At 48.9% G+C, this 17,807-nt stretch overlaps 1 protein-coding gene across 1 annotated transcript in view; it reads left to right on the top strand.

Moving 5' to 3' along the window:
• The first annotated feature begins 613 nt into the window (after positions 1-613).
• The window catches only part of CUNH6orf118 (chromosome unknown C6orf118 homolog), a 28,875-nt gene continuing 11,681 nt past the window's right edge, over positions 614-17,807 (top strand). The window contains exons 1-5 of the mRNA XM_013004429.2: positions 614-638; positions 8,148-8,827; positions 10,085-10,207; positions 12,536-12,595; positions 13,558-13,682. Of these exons, the coding sequence (XP_012859883.2) occupies positions 614-638; positions 8,148-8,827; positions 10,085-10,207; positions 12,536-12,595; positions 13,558-13,682 (1,013 nt within the window). The remainder of the gene's footprint in view (positions 639-8,147; positions 8,828-10,084; positions 10,208-12,535; positions 12,596-13,557; positions 13,683-17,807) is intronic.

The following is a 17,807-nucleotide window of genomic DNA, read 5'->3' on the forward strand; positions in this document are numbered from 1 at the left end:
GAAAAGATGCCTCAGGATAAACCACCCAGCCCACGAGGCTCAGATGCAAGAGGAAAATACTGCCAGCGAGGCCACCGAGCAAGAAGCAAGATGGAAATAACAACATTATTGATTTTCTTCAGGTATTATGAACATTTTTCTCATTACTATTTTAAAGCTCTTATAATAGAATCTAGTTTTGTGTACCTCTTTAAGCATCAGCTGTATGAAATAATGACCTTCCTTTCAGTATACTGGCTTTTAATCACTCAACCAGTCACTGGGACAGTGAACTGGCTGTTAGATTCTCTGAATCCCACCACTGCCCAATCCACCAGCTACAGTCAGTCAGTCAGTTGTCTCAGTTGTGCAGGGGCCAACAGGTACACCTCTCCAGAAGCTCAACCAGGTTGGCTTTCACACCCAGGTGCTGGGAAAGGCTTAGGGGGCACAAGGACTTATATCTACAGTTCAAATCGCACAGCCAGGGCTTTGCTTCAGAAAGGACTACAAAGGAGCCAACAGCAGGACTTCTGGTTGAGGAGCAGGTGCAGCGATGGGAGATTCCGAGGGGGGAGGGGAGTTGTGCCTGGTTGCCTAGCAGCGGGAATGTTGATCTGTCTCTGCAGCGGACATGGCGGAGGGCCTGGAGCCCGGATGTGAGTAGAGAGGGCGCGGGTGGCAGGGCTTGGGGCTGATGTTTGTCTGAGCCCCATGGCAGGGAGCCGGCTTCTCTGAGGCCCCTGGAGAGTCAGACCCTGGGCTGGTCGCAGATCAGCCACAATATCTGGGGGCTGAGGGTGATTGGAGGTGACTGATGTCTCAGAAAAATGAAACCAGAAGGCCAAAGTGAGGGGTGGGGCACCCATGTGAGCGTGTGTATTCCTATGTGTAGGTGTGTGAGTGTGTATGTAAGTATATTTGTATGTGTGGGAGTGTGAGTTTATCTGTATGTTTGCATGTGTATGAGAATATTTGTGTGTGTAGGAGTGTGTATAAGAGTGTGTGTGTTTGAGTGTTCACGCTAGAGTGTTCGACATCTGGCAGTGTGTCCGTGTGCTGCATGTGTTTGGGTCTGTGAGTCAGTGTGTCTGTGTGTGTCTGGGTCTACGTGTGAGTAGGTGACTCTGTGTGATGTTGTATCAGTGTAGGTGTGTCCTGATGTTTGTGCATGCGTATAAATATGAGTGCATGTGCGTCGCTGTGTAAGCTGGAGAGTGAGTGTGTTTCAGGAAGAGTGTGGGGTGTGTCAGTGTGTGTGGATGTCAGTGTAGGTGTGTACATGGTGTGTGTGTGTGTGTGTGTGTGTTGGTGAGTGTGTTTGCTGTCTGTAGTTGTGTGTTTGTGTCAGTGTGTGAGTGTGTGTATAGGTTCAATGTGGCTGCCGTGGATGAGTGTGAGGTCTATTTGGGGATAGCTTATGCTAATTCACTCTGGTGGCACCATGGTTAAAACAGCAAGGCTGCGAAGCTCCATGGGGAGGTTGGAGCCCAGCCCCTGCATGGTGAAGGCGGTGCGCTTCTGGAAGACTGACAGGTGCGGAGAGCCCTCAGGGGACATTCCTCACGCTCCTATAGGGTTGCTGTGAGTGAGAATGAACATGAAGGCAGGAGGTTTTGGGTTGTTTTTGGACCGATTATTCAGAAAGCTTTGTGTGTGTGTGTGTGTGTGTGTGTGTGTGTGTGTGTGTGTGTGTGATGGTGGGGGGAGTGGGGGTATCCTCATAGATGAGCTTTCATTGCTCTGATGAGAAAGAGCTTCCAGCCAGGTGGCTGGCATCTCGGTCCCATTGCCCTCCCTGCTCTCTGGGTCAGAGCACTGGGACCCTGACAGGCTCTGCTCAGAGCGGAAGCCAATGGGTGAGCAGCTGTGCTCCCCTCAGGAGGCTCTGGAAGGGTCTGCTCCCTGGCTTAACCTGTGTGACACATTGCTGCTCCTGTGCTTGTGGGACTGACGTCCTGTGCCATTGCTGGCCATCCAAAGGTCTTCTGCTTGTCCCAGTCCCTCTGGGTGGCCCCTCCTTCGAACAGCCCCCAAGTCTTCCCCAGCCTCCCACAGGCAGGCTCTCTGCTCTGTCTCCAGCCAAAGAAAGTCTTGGATTCTAAGGACCCAGAACGATCAGCCACCCCAGGTGACCCCCAGATGCCACACCTTGCTTGCTAAAAACTGAGAGGATTGAAGCGCTTGCTGATGAAGATCAAAGATGACGGCCTGCCCTACTGACGCCATCTCAATTTAGAACGAGGTCCTCACCCTGGACCAATAAGCAACACCGCGCTAAACGGAGGGCAGACGGAAGCTGTGGAGGATTTCAGTGCACCCCGAGGCCCACCGTCAAGGCCCATGGGAGTCCCAGTGCAGAAGGCAAATGACACATTTGCTACAAAAAGCCTTTTGAGTGTTAAAAAGGAAAGCTGTTACCTTGAGGACTAGGGTGCTGGTGACCCAAACCCTGATATTTTCAGTTGCCTTCTGTCCGTGAGCGGAGTTCGCTTCCCAGCAGCTGGAAAGTACTTCTTTCTGTGGGATGCTTGCTAACTTGAGGTGGCCTGGGGGGTTTGTGTTGGGCAAAGCTGCAGAGTCAGCAGTTTGAAGCCACCAGACGCTCTGAAAGAGAAGACGAGGCTTTCTACTCCTGTAATGTTTCCCAGTCTGGGAAGCCCACTCTGCTCTGCTCTGTAGGGTTCCTATGAGTCAGAGTTGTAAGCTAAAGAAAAAAAATGGTTTGGTCAGTGTCAGAGACAAGAAGAACTTTCTAAAAAGGGACCAAGTAGAATCCTCACAGACTCCCAGAGAGGAGAAACGTGGGCCAGCGATGTCCATTAATTTTGGCATTAAAGGTCTGTTGCGTGTATTTTGGAGAAAACCATTTCATAATAAACAACATTTTCAATTTGGAAATGCTCGGCGATGAATGAGTTGTAGTCAGTTCATCGGGCCCTTCTAGCCAGAACGCCGTACAGTGATGATTCTGGACTCTGTGGCTGTGGGTGGAACCCCACTTGGAGGGTGTTCTTTACTCTTGGACAGATTCGGGTGGCATTAAGGCCTGCCTTTCGCATAGGGTGTTAACTAGCCTACCTCCTTTGCTTCCCTGGGGGCATCCCCAGACGGGGACTTAAGGCTCCACTCTTTGCTTTCCTTGATGGGGTGTGCACGCGGTGCTAGCACCACAGCACAGCTCCAACGGGCATCGCCTCACCTGCAAAGCCACACCCCTATTTCCTGACTCAGCTTTGGTAGAAGCAAGAAGACCTACTGGCTCTGGGCCCTGCATGTGGCTCCCCTCTGCGGACTTTCGGATTTGGAACTGAACAGCACCCACTCACCACCCCTGGAGACACATCCTCAAGGCTGTGTGAATGTCCATGAGACCCAGGGACGTGAGGGGAGATGCTCACGGGAGGAATCAGGAAACAGAGCAGAATAGCATCAAGGAAGAGTCGGACATTAGGGACATCTTCAATCTCCAGTGACTTGGGCCAGGCCTGGTATGGATTCTTCTAAAAGAAATTGTTACCATAATGAAAGAGGTTTATTCATTCAAACCTGGTGTGAAGACTTAAGCTTTCTTTATCACTATATCCAGAAAGTGAGTTTGGTTGTACTTACAGCCAAGTTCGTTTAAGGATCACTTTTTGCAGTGAGTTATTTTAGCAGTTTTTCAGGGTGACAGGATCAGATATGCGAAGAGCAGTCTTTACATTAGGGACATTTTGGTTGCCAGAGGAGGACCCTTGGTCTCTATTATGAGAACTTGGCAGAGAACGGAAGCATACATTCCTGGGACCCAGTGAAGCAAGTCTTACCACATCGAGGGAAAGATTAAAGTGAAGATTATCATTCTCAGCGGGAAAATGCTGGTGCTAATTAATTGGCTTCACATTCTTTTTTTCTTTTTGAAACATGGGATAACACAACACCAATTAAGTTGCCTTCTGCCAATTTTCCGAAGAGTGTTGGCATAAAATGCCTTTGAATTGTTATTTGTTAATGCCTATGATGAACTACAATGATTAACTGCCTTGAAAAACTGTTCCATTGCGGTTTTAATAGTTCACAAATGCGTTCCTTGAAGTACTCAGATAATCCGTGGGAGGGATTCTCAGAAATCCCACTGTGAAACCACTTTGCTCCAATGCTGTCAGTGTATCCCAGCAGGACAGAGTAGCTGGTTTTCACACTGGACAGGTCAAGAGGTGCCAGGGCTCTAGGGTTGGCATTGTCCTTAAGCAATGCCCAAACATAAAAACCTCTGATTGATTCTGACCCAGTAGGACTGGATAGAACTGCCTGTATGGTTTTCCAAGACTGTAACTCTTTATGGGAGTAAAAAGCTTCGTCTTTCTCCCTCAGAGGGGCCGATGGCTTCAAACTACTCACACTGTGGTTAGCAGTTCAACTCATAACCACAACACCAACAGGGCTCCCAGTGCAGCAGGGTTCTACACCGACCCCAAGCTTCTCTAGAAAGCGGTGGAAACACCCCTCACAAGCAGGAGGCAATTACACCCCACTGACTGTGCCATGGGGCGCTCACTGTGGACTTTGTAGTGGGAGACTGTCAGCATGGGCCAGAACCACTCACATGAGCTCTCTGAGAGCAGAGGCTTCCGTGCGGGGCATAGAGGAGGGAGCCAGAGGCTTGAGGCATATAAAGGAGTTTTAGGGGCACTTCTAGCTCGGTGATGGAGGGGCCCCCAGGTCACTGCGATTCAGATGGCCTCTTGGAGCCAAACGTGACTCCAGCTGATGGTTGGGGTGGAAACAAGTGCATGTCATTGAGTTTGCCAGTGACACCCTTGAGCCTGGATAATCCCTTCCTAACGCCCTCCAACGAGAACTCAACCTCGATTTCTCCATGGGTGCCCTCCAACAGCCCCAGTCTGAATGTGCTGTGCCTCGTCCACACAACTGTGAGCTGACACACGGGGGTGGCACACTCGTTTAAGCACTTGCCCACTACCCCAAAGGTTGGGGGTCCCAGTCCGCCCCGAGTCACTGCGCACGTGAGATCTGGTGGTCGGGCTGTTGTTGTCAGCTTCGATCCTAGTGACCCCGTGTACAACAGGATGCGGCACGGCTTCGTCCTGGGCCATCCTCACAGTTGGTCTTGTGTTTTATAGCCGCTGTGCCTGGCCATCTCAAAACAGTCTTCCTCTTTTTCTTTGTCACTGTGCTTTGCCCAGGATGCTGTCCTGTGGTCTGTCTGTCTCCAGGGACTGGTCTCTCCTAATATCATGCGAAAGTACTCGAGACAAAGTCTCACCATGCTTGCTTCTAAAGACTCTTCTGTCCTTCTCAAACGGATGTTGGTTCAGAGCATCGCACTCGCAAGATTTTTCTCCAGCAAAATAATTCAAGTGCATTGATTTTTCTCTGGTCTTCCCAACTTTCATGTTCATAGACGTGATTGGAAATACCAGGACACGGGATCAATCTACTTCTGAAAAGAACCAATCCTTAGACACCCGAGGGAGGAGTAGTTGTCAGACATACACAATTGTCATGAGTTGGAATCAACTCTGGGGCAACTGGTCAGTTGCTGCTGTGTATCTTCTAGGTTGTATCTTTTAATTTGCTATTCGGAAGCAGAAGCCACCTGTGTTAGGCTGGGTAGACTAGAGAAACACATTCATAGACAACGCATATGTGTAAGAAAAAGCTTTATACACGAGAGCAGTTGAACTTTGAGAAAACCTCCCAGCCCCATCCAGATCAAGTCCATAAGGCCAATGTTACCCCATATGTCCAATACCAATCTATAAAGTCCTCTTCAGACTCATGAAGCACATGCAATGATGCCAAATGCAGGAAGATCACAGGCCAGTGGGTACAAAGTCTTGTGGATCCAGTGGCAGTAGAAACATCTCAGTGCCGGCAGGGGTCTCCATCTGGCTTTCCAGTCCCAGGACATGGGGTCTATCGGCATAGTGCCATGCATCTTGTCAGTAGAGTGTCTTTCAGGGAGTGAGCAGAGAGAGAGAGTCTCCCACCTCCAAGAAGAAAATACTGGAGTTCCCAGAATCCTCAGGTGGAGGCCACGCCCACACAGAGGCCTCCCTGGTTATATCCTGATTGACAGGCTAGACTCCATCCCCACACTCTTACTCCTCAGACTGACACCAGACTATGTAACTACCACACTGTCATCCCCTCATCTCTCTGGGCCCGTTGCTTCATCTCCTTGGTGAACATGGGGGACTACGTGTCTTGGTGTTATGGTTACTACTGCTAGACCACATGAATGGTCACAGAAATGTGTGTGGTCCCGGAGAGCCTGCTCCAGCTCCTATTGCTCAGGGGGTTGAAGAGCAAGGTAACCATCCCACAAGCAGGGTGACGTCTCTCAGACATTTGTCACACATGAGAGTTGAATGGCCCCAGCATCTCTCAGCCACGCTTAGCTTTGAAACAGGGATGAACTCATTGCAGAGCAGATGGGTGTGGGGCTATGAGGATCCACAGGTGTATGGACACAGATAAATCCGCAGCCTGGTTGTACGCAAGGGCATACTTAACAGCGTAGCTGGGACTTAGATGTTGCTGAGTGTGAATGGGCTGCCCAGTCCCAGGAGTTCTCTGAGTCTGTTGTGCTGGTGGCCGGCTGTTTCTGTCTGGGACGATTTCAACAGAGACCCAGAAAGAGCCTTTCTTTGCTCCAGTGGAGAAATGCCCTACGGATGGGGAGGAGCTGGGCCTGCGTGTGCTCCATCTGAGCCTCAGGCATGGTCCCTCCTCCCTCCCTCCCTGCCACCCAGTCAAATCTGACCCACAGTGACTCTATGGGACAGGGTCGAACTGCCCCTGTGGGTTTCTGAGGCTTAAGTCTTTATGGGAGTAGAAAGCCTGGTCTTTCTCCCAGAGTGGCTGGTGGTTTCGGACTGCTGGCCTGGTGGTTAGCAGCTCAATGTCTACCCACGACGTCACCAGGGCTTTTCCCAGCATGGTACTCCTTCACCATGCCAGTGACATCTTCTAATGCCAAGTGCGTCTGTGCCTCAAACGCTTCCATTTGGTTGTCATTCACCTCTCCAGAGCAGGCAGTGGAGGAAACTCAGGGTGCAGCACACCGCCTTTGAGCTTGGAGATTAGGAAACTTATTATTTTACATCTTGGGCCATCTGCCCACGTGGTGTCTATATATGGGCATGAGGACCTTCATGGATGGTAATAGAGTCCCTGCCAACATTTCTGGAGGCCTGGTGGCTTCGTGGGTTCCGAACTGGACTGCGAACTGCAAGGTCAAGTGTAGGAGACCAAGAGCCATAGGAAAAAGATGGGGCTTGCTTCTCCTGTCATGAGCTACAGCTGTGGAAGCTCACAGGGCAGTTCTCTGTCCTATAGAGACCTTAGAGGGTCCTGATCGACCCCATGGCGGTGAATTTGGTGTCAGAATCCACATGTCCTTAGGTTCACTGTCTCTGCTGGAGACAGAAGGGAGAGTAGTGGATGGCCTGTCCGTGACTGAGGGGGTTGGGACTCTGGAGAAATTTAGCATTAAGGCGGGAAACACCCCAAACAACGGAATCTTTATTTCACACCATCTTCTTGCTTCCGAAAGATCTCCCTTCTCAAAGATGGCACCTGTGTCCCCAGGATGTTGTGGTGTGCATTGCTGTTACTTGCTGCTGAGTGGGTGCTGACCGGTGGGGACGCTGGGCACAGCAGTGCGAACCTCTCCAGGCCCTGCACCATCTCCACGGAGGTGGGCGTGTCTGAATCCATGGTCTAGGCTGTGTGTCCATCCAGCTCACTGAAGGTTTCCCTTGTTTTTGGCGCCCTTTGGCTTCACCCCAAATGAAGTTCTCTTCTAGAGGTTAAGTTTAGGAGAGGTCTTTCAACATCACCACTGGGAATGATGGGTAGATTTTGATTCTTTTGTCCCAGAGCCTCTGCTAACACTGTCAGAAATAGTCCACTGTGTGCCCGCCTTTGTGATGGTCAACCCAGGCTCCTGTTGCCTGGACCGTGGGGCCCTCTCTTTTCCGGTGGGGTGACACATTGTGCATGCCCACACGGGCATTTTCACCTGCACTGGCTGGCTTAGGGATGACCTTCCATTAGACCTTTGAGTTTGGGACACGCCCCCTCAGCAAGTGCACACATACTCTTTGAGGTGGCGGGGAGAGTGGCACTGATTGGTCTCCTTGGTCTTTCCTGAACAGTTTACCTGAAGTGGAAACACTGTGAAACGCGAGGCATTAAGACCCTATGCAACCTCACCAAACTTCTCAATAGGCTTCAAAAAGACCACAGAGATGACATCTACCTTTACATCTCTGGGCACCTGAACCCCAATAAGCTCTACAGGCCTCCTGAGACCATCTTAAACCATTGGCCCAATGCCAAGTGGCCGAGAGAGGAAAAAGCCCCCAGAGAGAAAAGGCAGCTGGCCCAGAAGGTCGCCCACATGAAGGATGCGTGGGCTCATTTCACCATCAACACTGCTCTGGTTCCAGACGACGCTGCAAACACCCGACTCTTCAGGTTCCTGAACCCCAAGCCTCCTGCTGCTCCTCTGGGCATGGCCCGAGGCGAAGCTTTGCAAGAAGAGACAGAGGTGCACACAGTGCTCTCTCAGCAGCTCACGAGAGAGGAGCTGAGACTGGCCGAGCTGAGAATCCTCAAGTACCGGCCCTCAGAGTCCAGCCGCCAGTGTGCACTGTCTCCCCCAGGCAGGGAGGAGTACCAGTTGGTTGACTCCTATTTGGGGGGGATAACAAAAGCCGACAGATATAGGAAGTTCCTGTGCTTCCAAAAGGACATCCTTGCAAAGCAAGATCTTCTGAAGAACGACTTCTTGGGGCACAAGGCAGTGGAGCACCATCAGCAGAAGTTGGAGCAGGTAAGGACCATTTTGCTACAGAACGAGCATGTGGGCAATAGTTGGGGAGAATAAATACTGTGAGAGTCCTCTGTGCGGCACACGGGAGGTTGCATTTCCACTTGGAAGAGAGGAAATGCCGTGGTGTGTTAGCCTGCATGGACTAGAGAAACAAATCCATAGACACTCATACGTGTATAAGAGAGTTTTATATAAAGGATAATTGTACATTAAGAAAGCCTCCCAACCCAGTCCAGTCCAAGCCCATAAATCTGATATTAGCCCATATGTCTGACACTAATCTATAAAGTCCTCTTCAGACTCACATGCAACGATGCCAAATGCAGGATGATCACAGGCCAGTGGGTGGAAAGTCTTTGGATCCAGTGGCCGTGTAAGCATCTCAGTGTGGGCAGGGGTAGGGTTTTCAAGACCTTGACTTTCAGGGAGCAGATTACCATAGCTCTGAATGGTTTTGAACTTACAACCTTTTGGCTTGGAGTGAAACAGGTCACACTTTGTGTCACCCAGGGGCTCGAATGGAATGCTAATGACAGGTGAGGAGATGGTGGTGAGTTACATAATAGATGTAACTCTGGTCTGCCTAGAAAAGGCATTAAGTGTGGCACAAAGGAGGGTCGGGGACACAACTGGGGACTCCGCTAGGCCTCTCACCTGGAGGTGGGTGGTGTGAACCACCTGGAAGCTCTGCTGGAGCCAAGACCCAGCTGTCTGTTCCTGTGATGATGGAAGCCTAGAAAGCCCCCGGGTCAGTTCTCTTCTGTCCCATGGGGTCACCATGAGTTGGAATCCACTTGATATCACACAGATACAAGTGTGACCTACAGTCTACCTTGAGCCAGCTGAGTGAAGGCAACGAGGAGGACAACTTAATTGGAGACATTATCTAAATCCAGGGAAGAGAAGAAATCAAGAGTCCATGTTTGAGAAGGATCTAAACGTTGATAATAACTTTGGCTGGGGGGGAAAAGAGGAGAAGGTGGGGCATTGAAGGCAAAAGAGGGGACCCTGAACAGAGGGTGGGAGGCAATGAATGAACAGGGAAAAGAGACCCACAGAAAATACAACTGGGTGAATAGGTCATCAGTATCCTCAACCTCTGGAAGGCATCTGGATTTTCCACGGACTCCGCCCACGCCACTGTCTTGGGCGCTCTGAGGGAACCTTCCTGCGAAGGCCATGCCTGAGCTTGAGGCCCTGGGCCCTGAGCAGGGAGTGAAGGACCCCTGACTTGGGCTTTTTCTCTCTTCCCTGTAGGAGCTCCAGAAAAGAAACACGTACGACACTCCGCAGTTCAGCCGGCTGCAGATCTTTGCAAAAACCTTTGAAGATATCTGTAACAGTTCCTTGATCTTTGGTGACCTCTTGAAAGAAATTAAGGTAAAACACGCGCTTTCCACGTAACCATTGAGAACTCTGCACAATGTCGCAGCCCTTGTCACAACCCTCACAGACACTCCGCTAAGTGTCGGGGACCCTGGTCCACCAACAGGGACGAGGATGCACCGGGACTCCATGGAGCCTGCTTAAAGCCATGCCAGTCCTAGCATAGACGAACCAGCTAGCTCAGGCCGACGTCCCAGCTTTTCCCAATAATGCTTGTTCTAATTAATATATCAGCTTGTGCCTATGTAGTATGTGACCATTTACAATTATACATAGGCAGATTTATAGGAAACCTTCGAAGTCATGAGTTAAGAGGACAGCTTTGTTATAATTTCATGACAAACGTAACCGTCTTAGCTCCTTAATGCTACTATATTAAACGATACCCACAAGTGGATAGCTTCTAAGAGAAACATACTTCCTCACCATTCAGGTGGCTAAATGTCCACGCTAGTCTCCTCCTCTTCCTTCTTTCATCCTCTTTCCACATGTTGGTGACTGTTGGCCATCCTTGGAACCCATCTTCCCCTGTACGGGTGTCTGTAAGACACTACTTAGAGGGATTGGTTCAGGATTCCCTCTATAATGCTCTGCTCTAATGAACATAACCCCGAGGGCCTGGGTTAGCCCTTTTACCTTTCCGTTCTTTTTTTCCTGTCCTTGTGGTGGTGGTGGTGGGGAGTGTTCGTCCGGGTTGACAAGAGAAACAAATTCATAGAGACACTCAGACATGTATAAGAAGGAGGTTCATATACAAGAGCAATTGACTATTGAGGAAACACCCCAGACCAGTCCAGCTCAGGTCCATAAGTCCAATATTAGCCCATATGTCCGATACCAATCTATAAAGTCTTCTTCAGACTCATGAAACACATGCAATGATACTGAATGCAGGAAGATCACAGACCAGTGGGTGGAAGGTCTTGTGGATCCAGTGGCAATGCAAGCATCTCAGTGGTGGCAGGGGCCTCCATGTGGCACCTTTAGCTCCAGGGCTCTAGCGTAGCTTCATGTTTTGTCAGCTGCGATGTCTCACAGGGAGTATGCATGCATCCGCCTCCAGTGAGTTATTTATCTCCTTCAAGCCTCCAAGTGAGGTCATCAAGCTGGACCGGATTGACAGGCTAACCTCCACCCCTTCAATCTTAAGTCTCAAATGGACAGCAGATTATGTAACTACCACAGAGTGGGTGTCCCACCTCAAGACTACTGTCCTGAGTCCTCAGGCCCAACGACTCATTCCCCTGAGGAGTCTGCTTGTGGCTAAGAAGTTTTCATACCGTTGCCCCTGTCTACTCCAGTGGGTATATTTGCATTAAAAGTCAGAACACAGGTATAAATATCCCTTGTCAGAGGCCCAAATATTCATGGCCAGGCATCCGCTCTCTCTCCCACATCCCTCAGCCAGGTTTAATTTCTTTTTTATAAATTAGTTTTATTTTGTGTGTGAAAATAAGCACAGCAAATGGTTCATTGCTTCCACCATTGAAGATACACAGTTTGTTGACATTGTATCCACATTGCGTGACCGGTTCTCACTGTTCTCTCCCAAATTATCCCAGTCCCCTTAATGCAAACGTCCTGCCACCTCCGAGGTTCTCATTTAGGCTCTTGAGGCGCTGCTGTCAGTAGGACCCTTACAGAAACACCTTTGAGAAAGCGCCATTCTCAAGGCAGACATACTTCACGAATGCGAGTACCTTGCTGTTTGGCTCAAAACAGACGGACGGCAGGCGTGTTGGGTCATAGTTGTGGAGGTTGAACCATCCTTGATGGAAGGCTACAGAATATGGATTCCGTTTGCAATGGGAACTTCTGTCTGCGTTAGCCCCACAGTTCTTCTGTGAACTCTTAGATAAAACATGTTTAGTGAGAGCAGCTGGGCAATCCAGTTGTAATCCGGTGGCTTGAAGACAGGTCCTACTTCCTCCATGGCCGTAATGACAAGGACACATTTTAAAATGGCAGATGGTCTCCAGAGAAGGGGTTGTCATGGTTAGATGACTCCCTCACCCACCCCAACCACCCCCCAGCCACTGCAGCTTCCCCCACAGCATCGGTCGTGTCTATTTGTATGCCCCATCTCCTGTATTAATCTTCTGAGGGATTCCACAGTTAGTGATCAAACATAGCTCCCAGATAGTGAGATGTTCCACTTTTTGTTCCATTTATACTGCTGAATGCATTGTAGTAACATATGTATTTTTAGAAACTAGTTGTAACATCATGTTGCTTAGACACACACCTGCTCAAAACAGCACTTACACGATTGAGTTTTATCTCACAACACTTGTCTTATGGCGCCTCCTTTCTCTGATTCAGAACGAATACGAAGTTTACATGGCCACCCTCCTGGACTCCCAGCCAGTGGCCCCGTACGAGGTAACAGCTCATTGTGGAATCACATCTCTCCACCAGCATTTTCAAGTCTGTTATGTTCAAGTTGTCTGTCTCATAGAGGAGGAAGCAGGGCTGCTTAGCCGATGGCAAGACCTGGGCATGACCAGGAGGTCGGCCCCACTTTCCTTCTCAGTGCACCCTGCATTGGTTTGGGGTTGAGTTGCTCCTGATGCAGATTAGTCAGCTTCCTGTTTGGCACCAACAAAGAAAGACTCCAGTTGGGGTCTACCACCCTCCCTTTTGAGACTGAGCCCCAAAGGGATGCATGGACCCATATCTTGATCAGCGGTCATGCCGAGAAGGAACTTCCAAGCTAAGCTGATTCTGATTTCCTTCTTTCTGAAAAAGAAAAAAAATTCTGGAAGCTAGGCAGTGGCCACCTCCCAGTTCAGGCAAGCAGATGGTTGCCCCACATGTCAGTAGGCCTTCACTTTCCCTCTGGGCAGAGTACACCGACTCACATGATTTAATGGAGGAGAATTGGTTGTGATGATGATAAATCATTACCAGGAGCAGTGTATTCAGCACAGCCTCTGCAACTGAAAAAAAGCAAACAAACCCCAAAGCCCAATGAAACGTCCCACCCTTTGAGAACGTTTCTTTGGAAAAGACCTCCCTGCTGTGGAGTCGAAACCAACTCAGAGCAACCCTTTAGGAGAGAGCAGAGCTGCTGCGGGGCGGTCTGAGACTGGGAAGTGTCACGGGAGCACAGTGTCATCTTTCCCGCATGGAACAGCTGGTGGGTTCTGACTACCAAGCATTTTACCACAAATTTCAGTGACTAGCTATCCTCCCTTCCGGGTTTCCCCCTCCTTCCAGGGGCTCCTCTTGGCTTCTTCAGCCCCAACTTCCACGTTAGCCCAGGATGTGTGAATGCACGGCAGTGACAATATGCACGCAGCCTCCTGCTGGGTTGTCTTGTTCTATGTGCCTGTCGCCTCTAGACTTTGCTGGCTCACATCGAGGGACTAGAGAGCAGACCTGTGAAGACGGCCGATGTGGACCAGGCCAGGGAGGACTTGAAAGTGGCCGTGAGGGCCACCAAAGCCGCCCTGGAGCACAATGAAAAGTAAGGTGGCAAGATCGGATCGGATGGATGTTTCCACACCCGCGTGTTCACCTGCGGAGAGCCACGTGGCACACCTGCCCTTAGCATTTTCCATTTGGTGTGTGTGTTGTGCTACCTCTGCCAGTATCACTCACATCCACTGGCCTTTCCCACAAGCCATCACACATGCGCCTAGGGCATGCTCCTCCCTCTGGCTCTTGGGGGCGGGGTGGTGGAGAGGGGCGAGCTTTCTGTGAGCTTCGCTTCTCTCGTGGCGCGTCCATGAAGACCTAGTGTTGGGTGAGAGGCTAAAGAGTCAATACGATTCTTTCAAACTCCACCATTGATTTCTTTAACCTAAAAGAAATCGTGCAAATTACAGAACCTACTAGGGCCCAATCACATGGTATGGGGTGCATTGTTTGCAAATGATTTTTTTTCCTCAAAAAGAAAGCAGAATCTTAAAAATTGGAATGCCTTTAAAGTGAGTAGAAAAGGAGATCGAATGGTAAGGTGCTGTATTTTAACCTAACTACATCTGCCATAATTGACTGTACAGTACTTTCTCTCTGACAGCAAAGCTAGTAACGTACCTGGATTACAGTCAGAGGGGATTCACCAGAAGCTTAATCTATGTGGGTACCCTGCAAGTGGATTTTGTGTTTCTACTATCATCTATCACTTTCTGCCAACCAGTGTTCAGAATTTAAGCTTTGACACCATTCTCTCTTCCTGATTTGAATATTAATATTTATTATCTTTGGGTCACAAAGACTGGTGGGCTTCTTCCATTTGTAGTTAGTTGACACTTCACTTAGATAGCTGCTTGCTTTAAGACATTCCTTTAAAACGCCATCTACTATTCTTCCTGAGAAGTGGGCACCCTCTGATTTTCTTTACCATGTTTCGCTATCGCATCCATATCTTCAGTGATCTCTTCATGCGGACCAGTATACAGAGGGACCATGTCACCTGAACAAATCATTCCTAAATCAAGGTTATGATTAAACGCAACCCCCAAACCATTCATATAGCTATGATTTATATATGTCTCTGATCCGTTTTAAGACAAATTGTTATTTTTTACTAGAGAATATTATACATTTTCCCCATGAGACATAAGGTAATTCTCTTGATATTGTCATGAATTTAGCTAATGTTATAGGATTTAAAGCACTGTTGAGAGAAAGGAAAGAAGAAGAAGAATGAAATAGAGGAATGACAGTCCTGTAAGTCAGAAACACCCAGCCATCCCCAAGAAATTCCAAAAGTAAAATTAAACTTATGTTCTTCATGTGGAGTGTGTCAATGCTTGAGACACCTGCAAACATAAAACAATAAAAATTATCGCCCCCCCCCCACACCCATCCTGTTAGGTCATTGGGACATCTGTGCTCTTGCTACACATGTTGGCGAGGACAAGGCAGCCTGGTGGAACGCTCCTGGGAGACCCAAGCATGGAGCGGGCGGAGGCCCATCACCCCTGCAAGGGAGAGAATCCAACCTCTGCCACACACTGCCTGGGTGGACGGATGGATCAAGCAGAACACGGACTCTGCAGAGGGGATCCAAAACGGGTGGAAGCAAAGAGGTCATTTTCAAATGAGCATGCTCTGGAAGATACAGGCTAAGAGAAAGTGGGCGTCCTCCTTCAGACTGAGCAGCGGAGGGAAAAAGAAGCTAGAAAAGGAAATGTATAATCCTGAAAAAGAAAAGAAAGTCAAAGGGCACACAGTCTTTCCTCAGAACCCTTCCTCCTCGCCTCCGAACAACAAGCTGTCCGGTGAAAAGAAGTCAAGTGAAAACAAGGCAATAAAGCCAGAGGACAACTCAAACCAGGGTTTACTCCTCTGACCGAAAGGGTGCTCTCGCCTGTGGGGTCTCACACTCTCCTACAGCACTAGGCTTGTCCGCAACATGCAGATACGGACCAACTTGGCCCCTGCAACAAAACAGGAAACGGCAACCCAAACAATCTAGCTGATGCAAATATCTACCATTCCTCTCCCCCACCAAAAAGAGGATTGAAACGGTAACACAGGACTCAAACTAAGTTAAGGGTCATCAAAATGAGAAGTGGGATTTGGAAACAATCTTGGATCGGTAACCAAAAACAACAACAAAGGGGAAGAAATGAAACAGACTTGCTGCAAAGGGAAGCAGCTCCTTAGACAAAATGTCGAAGCACGCACCAAGACTAAATGACAGCAGGCTCAGTTGGACAGGTGTATTGTCAAGGAGCCTTGGTGGTGCCGTGGGACAGGCTTTGGGGAGCTAACCCGCCAGCCACTATGCTAGAGAAAGACCAGGCAGTAGGCTGTTCTAAAGATTTATGATCTTAAGAAAACTATACAGGGTAGTTATGAGTTGAAATGACTAGAAGGCAATGATACTTGGGGCTCGTCCATCAGTTCCTTGTACTGTGGGGCTTGCATGCATGGCGCTGTGATAGTGGAAGCTACGCCATCAGTATTTCGAACACCAGCAGAGCCACCGAGGGTGGGCAAGTTTCAGAGGAGCTTCAGACTAAGACAGACTAGGAAGGAGTGGCTGGCTAGTCATTCCTGAAGATATTGACCACTGAAAAGTTTATGAAGAGCAGTGGGATTTTGTTGTATAGAGTGCCCAAAGAGGAGCCACTCAGATTGGAAGGCACTCAAAATTTGACCAGGGCAGAGCTGCCTTCTCATAACAGAGTTGACTTTAATGAGATGGTGTGGCAGTGACGTCATCTTCTGTCAACTTGAGTGAAGGGGTGGAGTCTAGCCTGTCAATCAGGTCATAGCCAATAATGCCTCTGTGTTGGCATGGCCTTCTCCTGAGAAACCTGGGAACAACTGTCTTCCTTCTTGGAGGCGGGACACACACATGCTCTGCTTCACATTCCTGTTGAGAGGCCAGATGGAACTATGCTGATGGAGCCAGAACTTTGGAGCTGGAGGAGCCACGTGGAGACCCACGCCAGTGCTGAGATGCCTCCACCACCACTTGATCCACAAGACTTTCCACCCACTGGCCAGTGATCTTCCTGCATTCAGCATCACTGCATGTGTTATGTGAGTCTGAAGAGGAATTTATAGACTGGTAGTGGACTTATGGGCCAATATTGGATGCATGGACTTGATCTGGGCTGGGCTGGGCTGTTTTCTTAATGTACAATTACACTTTGATATAAAGTTCTCTCTTACACATAAATGAGTAGATTTGTTTTCTAGTCAACCCAGGCTAACACTCATGGACATTATAATAAATGGCGAAAAATAGTGAAGTCGTCCTGGATTTAATTTTATTTGGATCTACAATCAATGCCCATTGGAAGCAGCAGAAATTTAAGGACAGATTACCCTGGGAAAATCTGGTGTGAAAGATCTCTTTAAAGTGGTAAAAATCAAGTATGTCAGTTTGAGCACTGACATATATTTTCAGTTCCTTCACATACATGTAAAAATTGAACAATGAATATGGAAGATCAAAGATGAATGGATGCCTTTGAATAATAAATAGACCGTGGACTTCCAGAAGAACAAACCAAGAGGTCTCTGTTGAGAGAAGTACCATCATGTTCTATAGAAGTGTGGATGGCATTTTTGTCTCATGTACTTTGACCCTACTATCTGGAGGGAGCAGAACTCGGAGATAACCCTATTATCTGGAGGGAGCAGAACTCACTTAAAATTTTACCATGCTTGGTAATACAGAGAGTCGTTGACAAAAAGGAGAGACCCTTAATGACATGGATTGAAACAGTGGCAGCAACACTGTTCTCCAACATTGGAACCTGGTGAGGAGGGGCAGGTCCAGGCGGCGTTTGTTCCGTGGTCCAGGGGATTGCAATGTGTAGGGAGGGACTCCATGATGCCTAAGAGTGGAAAAGGAAGAGTGATTTTGTTTTAAGTGAAGACATAATAAGAGGCATGGGTGACAAACAGGAAAACCACCGAGAGAATAAGAAATGAGAGAGGATCGAAAGAGCGAAAACGTGGTCCAAAGAAGACCCAGTTTACATCTAAGGCCCTGAGGAAGAGAAACAGTGAAACACACGGTATTTAAAACTCCAATATACAATCACAGGGAGCCGCGTATGGCCTCCTCTCTGGGGGACGGGCACAGCGGGGTGGGTGAGGGGAGGCGCCGGACAGTGTAATG

This window comes from Echinops telfairi, unplaced genomic scaffold (assembly GCF_000313985.2).
Source record: "Echinops telfairi isolate 266 unplaced genomic scaffold, ASM31398v2 ScPeMD7_3533;HRSCAF=4204_0, whole genome shotgun sequence".
Taxonomy (NCBI): domain Eukaryota; kingdom Metazoa; phylum Chordata; class Mammalia; order Afrosoricida; family Tenrecidae; genus Echinops; species Echinops telfairi.